Source organism: Seriola dumerili, unplaced genomic scaffold, assembly GCF_002260705.1.
Source record: "Seriola dumerili isolate Sdu_G_001 unplaced genomic scaffold, Sdu_1.0 BDQW01000052.1, whole genome shotgun sequence".
Taxonomy (NCBI): Eukaryota; Metazoa; Chordata; class Actinopteri; order Carangiformes; family Carangidae; genus Seriola; species Seriola dumerili.
In genome coordinates this window covers 11,764,538-11,772,257 of record NW_019174307.1, presented here as the reverse complement: position 1 = coordinate 11,772,257, position 7,720 = coordinate 11,764,538, and the positions used below count along the sequence as shown (strand labels likewise).

The 7,720-nt window shown below is 37.3% G+C and overlaps 1 protein-coding gene across 1 annotated transcript; it reads right to left on the bottom strand.

The window, feature by feature from the left end:
* Positions 1–232: 232 nt before the first annotated feature.
* Positions 233–7,148, bottom strand: pdk1 (pyruvate dehydrogenase kinase 1). Its single transcript, XM_022740730.1, has 12 exons — positions 7,039–7,148; positions 6,682–6,841; positions 5,915–6,056; positions 5,751–5,822; positions 5,455–5,639; positions 4,719–4,814; positions 4,514–4,591; positions 4,210–4,286; positions 3,936–4,034; positions 2,814–2,924; positions 1,933–2,046; positions 233–1,834 (listed from the first exon to the last, which is right to left on the bottom strand). Exons 2-12 carry the CDS (start codon positions 6,788–6,790, stop codon positions 1,694–1,696), a joined length of 1,224 nt encoding a protein of 407 aa, XP_022596451.1. The 5' UTR covers positions 6,791–6,841; positions 7,039–7,148; the 3' UTR covers positions 233–1,693.
* Between the last annotated feature and the right edge of the window lie 572 nt (positions 7,149–7,720).

Genomic DNA, 7,720 nt, shown 5'->3' with positions numbered 1-7,720 from the left:
TGTCACTGGTGTTACTTTACGCCTTTGGCAATATTAAAGGCTATTTATGAAATTGTTCAAATAATATTGTTTTATTTTAGTCAAGCAGGCAGTGCCCACTGTCATGATGCATATTTAAAAAAATAAATTTAGTAGCTCATGAACAGATGAGCTTTTTGCCTTCATTTTCATTCATCTCTACTCCACTTACATAAAGCAAAAATAAGAATCTACATTTGTAATATATCTTTTTTTTATTGAACATAATCAATACAGTGTAACTGTTGAATTGTATCTTATTGATCAGGATAAGTCCTAATAATACAACCACAGAAACCCAAATACTTTATTTTGCTGTAACATTGAGTGATATAACTACTGAGGAAAAAAAAAAGGATTCACCTTGTTCCGCAGCACCTTATTTGCAAATGAACTGAGGACTAATGATAACTTAATATGTTGCAAACCCACTTAAAGACATCAGCATGCATATTTTTCTTTAGCTGTGTCGCATTCCATTATTCTGTTTCACTCGCAGGAAAAAAAGGTGATTACCCTTTACATATGGCAAATCAACACTTTTGATCTCATTGCTTGTATAAATCATTCAGCTGAAGAAGAAATGCCCTAAATGAAAACATTTTGAGAACACAAGACTTATCTGCAGAAATTCCCAACAGATTTTTTAAAAAACAAGCAGCAATCAATTGTGTAACAAGTTTTCCTTTTCTTCCAAAGTATCAAACTTCACACAGAGGAGAATGGATGGGCAGAGCTGAACCAAGTTCACCTTTCAGCAAAATAAAAGCAGCGAAGCAAACAAGGAGAAGCTGTCAACTAGTAGAGCAAACTGCAAACTGTAAAGTTGAACAGTTCATACCTTAAATGACGAGTTGACCTAAATTACAGAAATGTACTGTATTTTCCTTTTGTACGAATGGTATCTCACCATGCAGTTTCAGGAGGTGGGATTTCCTGCTGAAACCTCTGCTGTCACCCTTGTACATGAAAGTCGAAACTTTTTTGTTGTTCTCAAAGCATAAACATAACATTTTGGTCATGCTTTAGCTGAAACGTAATTTCAAAAATGACTGATACATTGATCCAATTTATGTAGCTTATCACTGATATATTATTATTGTTCATAAGCATCTTCAGAAAGTGTTGCAGTTACATAGTTTGTCCACCAGGGAGTACTGACAAGTTTATTTTTACACTGTAAAATGTCCTGCTCAGCACGTCTTGACAATTCTTAACCAATTTTAAGGGCTCTGAATAAAAAATAAATAAAAAAAAGTGTGCTTATTTTATATGTTTATGATTTTTTTTTTAAAGTATTGGTCAAGCAATCAGTCAAGATTTTTTTAAGACTCAAATATCAATGAAAAAGTACTGACCTCAAAAATGTAGTATTGGTTGGGCCTCACTTTGAACAGCGGCGTGTCTCTCTAGAAAGCTGGTCCTGGTTATTCCCAGTTATAGAAGTAGGATTTTTTTTTTAGAGTGAAAGTTGCTCAACTCCACAATGTTTATACCAAAAACTACTGCTCTATATGAAATATATGGCACTAAAACTTTGTTCTATTATTCTTTCTATTTACTTACTGGACAAAGAAATCTTAACTGATTGACTAGCATTACACGCACACCCAAACCATTCAATTACTACAACCTCTCTTGCACACTTTGCTACCGGACCGTTTGTCATTTGATTCTAGAAACTACGAAACGTTGTCATGTCCTTGGGCTCTTTGCTCGGGACGCACCAGTCGTCGGCCTCATGCATCGTCTTGTAGTGTTTCCACGCTGACTTGTTGTACACAGGAAGCCTCTCGATAGACTCTGTGGAGAGTGCCTATCAGAAAATTGAGAGAAAGTTGAAAACACGTGCACCCATTCTGCCTTTCTTTGGAGAGATTTGTTTGTATGTGTAAAAAAAAAAAACTCAATTACCCGAATGTAGATCACGGCATCAGTTCCATAACCCTCCAGAGAGTACAGCTTCAGGTCCCCTTGAAAGTACCGCGCATACAGTCGAGAGATGGGCAGACCATACCCGTAGCCAGCCTGCACAAAAACAAAGCAGAGTTCACCTCTCCAGCCTTGACAGAACCCAGATATGAGCCCCACAATCTAAAACAACAGAGCAGTCAGCTGTGTATGGTAAAGAGCAAATACTACGACAGTCATATTTGTAAGAGTGAAGTCAGTCTGGCACTGGAACAAATTGACAATACAAATTGTAGATGCATTGAACAGGAGTCAGAAGCATCAAAAGCTCAAGGGTTACTACATTGACCTGTTGAGTTGAGAGTGTTTTGTCATCTAATTGTATAATCATTTCAGTAAAGGGACAAGATTTTGGTTACAAACTTTGTTGTGAGGGCTGAGGGGAAGGGTGGGCTGGCTGAAGTCAGTATTACTATAATGAGAAGAATTCTGGTCTGTTATTGACATGATGATAACACCATCACGTTACACTTTCAGCAAATGTTCATTATGTCATTTCATTTCAGGTTCGAGATGTGCTCTTTTACAAATATCTAAATTTTAAAAGGTTAATGGGGAAGGTTTGCCCACAATTTCTCTGCCCGCTTTAACCACCAAAAAACTTTTAACTTTTAAAAAAATTAATTCTGTATTCACTGCTGTTGACTGAGTTAAAAATAAAGCACTAAAATAACCACAAAACCACAGAACATGGAATAGACCCACAGTGAACGGCTTAAAGGCTTTTACAACACTCACTGTGTGACTACTTCACTGACTCCACATCTGCAGCTAAGGGGAAAAGTGTTTGACTGTTCATATCCATCCACATTAGGAATACTGACCAGAGGAGCAGCACGTGAACCATCAATGCTGGGTCGAGGAGCTGTGGAGTATGTGTAGGTGAACAGCCTGTCAATCTTCCGTAGCGGCACGCCTCCTCCGCGATCACTCACCTGAGAAAGAACATACGACAAGAACACAATACTATGATATTTTTAAGCCTTACTATACTATGATGTTTTTATACGTATATTTTATACGTTAGTATACTTTGACTTATGACATATATATGACATACTGTATATGTCCTTATATCAAGAGTGATGTTACCATATGTCACCTAGAGGAGGATTTATTATTATGTCATATATACATCCTCTGGATATATGAAAATATAAGTTTATAACATATATGAAATGCTCACAGTAAAATGCAACTTTAGCAAAACAACATGCTTATTAAAATTCTACATGTTTGTATATGATTTTCTTAATTTCTTATTAAATTTAAACACATGTTCATCTTTCATATCTTTCATTCATATTTACATATATAATATGAAAATATACTGACAGGCTTTGGGATGGACATACTAAAATACATGTATCTATTAGCTAGACATATATGTCAATATATGATATTGTTCCAATTTTTCTAACAGGTTTCATATGTAATTTTTACATTATATAGGCTTTACTTTAAATACATATATGATTTTACTTCACACATTTGCGTAAGGGCATTCCTGAATGTAAATTCTGATGCTATATATGTTAATAAACCATTTGGTTGACGGCATTAAAAAGCCAATCTCTTTGTTTTAGAGGGATGGCGAGTTGGTGCTTCCCTTCCAATGCTGACACCAAACCTTCGCCCCTGGTGCCAGATGTTCCTGATATATTGCATTGACCAGAATGGTATAAATGTGAGGTCACTGTGGCCTTGACCTTTAACCAACAAAATTTAATCAGTTGATCCTTGAGTCCAAGTGGACGTTTGTGCCAAATTTGAATACATTTCCTCAAGGCGTTCCTTGGATATCATGTTCCTGAGAATGGGACGCATGGATGGACAACCCGAAAACATTATGCCTTCGGCCACAGCTGTCACCAGAGGCATAAAAAAGAGAGTAAATCAGGGATGAATCCAGCAGATCATTCTGCAGTGCAGCAGTACAGATTTACCTTGACTGTCAGATCTTCAGTTCCCAGAGCAACCTGTGCATGGATAGCAGGATACTCCATGGCATCGCCATATAACTCCATGGTGGCCCGCATGGCGTTCTGCAAAAAGAAAGAAAAGTACACCAAAAGTAAAACTGCCTTCATTTGAGGTAACCAAATTACAGGAGGAATAAAGGATAAATTAATGTTCAGATTCTGTAAGTGTCACGCTCAGTAATGCCTATAAATTCAGAATCGCATATATGAAGGAAAGAGTCCAGAAAGCAAAACTTACCTTAAAAAGTTCAAACACCATGTGATACAAATGAGATGGAACGTAAACCATAGTGATGGGCTTTCCCTGTTCTTTGACTGTCAGAAAAAGACATCATCAAAGATTAAATTCATTTTCATCAGATGTGGCTGAATAAAACAATTAATATTTATTTATTTATTCATTCATAATGTAATTTGAAGTACTTCACATAACAAGCAAAACAGAAAAGTGTGAAATGGAAACATTATGCTTATAATGTACATAATTAAATGTGCCTGTGTGACTGTATGTGGTTTCCTTTGTCTAAAATCAAACAAATTACCGTTGAATTCCTCCAGTATCAGCTCAGGAGAGTTCATGTAATACCGGTCACAAAGATTTCGTGCATTTTCGTAGGCATCTACAAGGAAGACATTTGTTTTCAAGGAAGAACAGGAAAGACACTTTAATACTCGAATGACGACATATTTGAACACCCTCCTGGCTTGTTCTTCCTCATGTTTGTATTCTTAAACAGACATTCTCACCTCTGATAACCTCACTGACACGACAGTTTGGATCAATACTGCCAATCTGTTTAGGATGTGCTGGGTTCACTTTCACCTTCCCACCAAAGAGGAGTGCTAGGAGGAAACACACAGGGATGTCAACGTGCAAAACAGTATAACATGTTCATATTTTCAGAGGAAAACACGCCCAAAATAGACTTTATATTGCCACAGAGTTTTTCAGTGCTGCTTAAATAAAGATTTAATTATCATCCTTTAAATCCTGCAGGTGTGTTGTATGTCACACTGTAATAGATGCATCTAATAAAGTCTTAGTCGTAATCTCTGTCAGACATCATTTTCACGGCATGTCACACTCTGAAATATATGCCATCAGAACTGAAACAATACAATATAATATGATATCTTAATATAACCACAACTCTATCAGTCTTGTTTCTGTATGAATAACTGTGCAGGGCATGGCTTTGAGTGTGGTGTGTTGATTCCTGCAACGTGGTGGCAGCAACAATGAAAAGTACACATCCAAACTGATACAAAATCAAGATGGCTACCAGGGCTGTGTTCAGAAAAATAAAGCTTTGATCTGCTGCTAATGGAGCAGCATGGCTCTCTGTGACAAATCTACACTGAAATGTCACATTATCATCACAATGTTCTGCTGTTGAGGGCTTTCATCCCCAAACAAGAACAACTATAACACATTGGTAACACACTGATCATAGTTTTATGAAAGAGAAGAGAATCTGCTCACTGTGCTGGTTAAGCAGCATCCTGATGGATATCCTGCTCATGTAGAAACGATCCAGAAAATACTGAACATTTTGGCTGACCACTGGGTCCGTGCCGTAAGTCTCTTTGTACTCCACGACTCCCTGAGCCATGGTGGGAATTACATCATTGTGTCGATTTCTGATTTTTATCACAGCATCTGTGAAACTAAATGAAGATATAACAATTATAGCAAGAAATAGATGAGCTGTTTGCACTGAATAAAACTTCATAAGTGTAAAAAAGAAAATCTGCATAGTCATAGTTTGATTTACTTACTCATATGTGACTTTTTCATCGTCTGCATTTTTGTTGTTGAACTCAATAATCTCCTGAAGACTTTGCATATACCTGTGTAGGAAAAAAAAACAACCCTATCGATTTGCAGACAGTAGCATCAGCATCATTTGAGAGATGACTGAGAAAAAGCAGAACCTACTTACCAGCTCTGGACCAACCGGACTGATGGAGTTCTTAGCAAGTTGTCTGGCAATAAGTTGATCTCTTTCATGATGTTTGCCAACCTCACAGGCAACTCCTGTCTAAGGAAGGCGAATGATGTTTTTTCACATGCATTTTCTGAGCCTGGAGGGTGAAGGTACAAACGGAAATCTCAGAAACCTCTTGTGTTATTATTTTAAATAATAATGTAGGAGGCATCACATATCTACATTCAGCAATTTTGTCATACCATTTATAACATGGTCATTGTGGGCAATTCTGCAAAGTAAGGCCCCACACTACTCTATTTTTCTGATGCTTTCATTATGTCTTGATTTGTTATCCTTTCTTTCCTATCCTCATCTTGTGTGCAAGAGTGACTTTCTCAAATGACAAATTAAAAATTTAAAATCTGCATGGAGCGTCTTAGCCTGGGATTCTGGGACTCTGGGCTCCACCTGGGGTCAAGAGTTGAATATCAAGGGTCACCAGATGATGATCAAGATAGGATAAAATACAAAAACATTCAGCTGTTTTCATACCTTTGCATTTTTGTAATGAAATATTGTGTAATTTCCTTTAAAATGCCAAATTAAACAATGTGAGAAGGGAATTCGTTATTTGATTGAAGTGCACACAGCTCATGGAAATGCAACCACTGCCTTAAAAAAGACAAACACATCACCGTGTACACAGCTTACCAAGACATGAGTCACAATGACTGTAAACGTGAATGTGTATGTCTGTGTGTGTGCACACCACCTCTTACCAAAATCCAAAAATTGCTTCATTGAAAGAGGGGAGGGTGAAAATTTGGAGTAATAGTCTATGTCCTTTCCTATGGACACGCTGCTCCTCAGGAACCTTAAAATCCTCATGTTGACGTGCCGCTCACTCGACCGACGATGTTGTTCAGACGGTGTCGCGAACTGAAATGGTAATGATCAAGTTTAATGACAGCTGACAGTTACAATTGGATATATCTGTTGTCTTTAGCTTGTCGGCTAACTTCAGCAGCTCGCAAACACATTCGTTAAAAATAAACGGCCTGTTGTCAAGTGGTTTTGATGAAATGTGTACATCCATAGTCACCTCTACCATATAATATATCCAAATGGTCCCTTACTTCAGTTTACTCGTTGCTCAATCCTTAGAGGCAGATCCGTCAACATGTCAAAACGGTTGTGAAGGTACTCAGTGTGCTGCTAGCTAATCCAAAGAGTCACAACGATCTCAAGAGAAATTGCTGCCAGTCGACTTTGTTAAGACAAAACGTTATTGACTAAAATACATCTCAATGATTTACATGATAAACAGTGTCGTGTTTATCATAGTTATATTTTTTAGTTTTCGTGTTTTGCTTTTTTATTTGCCACGGTTTCCGTGATTTTAAAACAGTGTTATGAGAGTTAACTGCACGATATTGTAGGCGCTCGAGTAATATGTTGCGTTCATGACACCGCGGAAAGTCGGAAATTACTATTCCATCTCGAAAAATATGAAAAAGTTACTTGACGTCATAACAAAACAATCATGACAACTCCGATGTGACTGGTAGGGATGATACATTTATAAACGCTATTTAACTACTTAAATATTGTGTGTGATTTATTTACATGTTTATATAGATATTCATTACGTTTTTGCAAAGACGTTTGCAATAATTGATATTAGCCCCACTAGTCTACCCGAGCGTCATTGATATTAACATGATTGGCTATTGATGTGATGATGTTGCTTCGGGCATCCATGTTGTTTTCCGAGATGATCGTGTGAACGCATGTTTTTCGGAACTCGGGCGTTCCCAC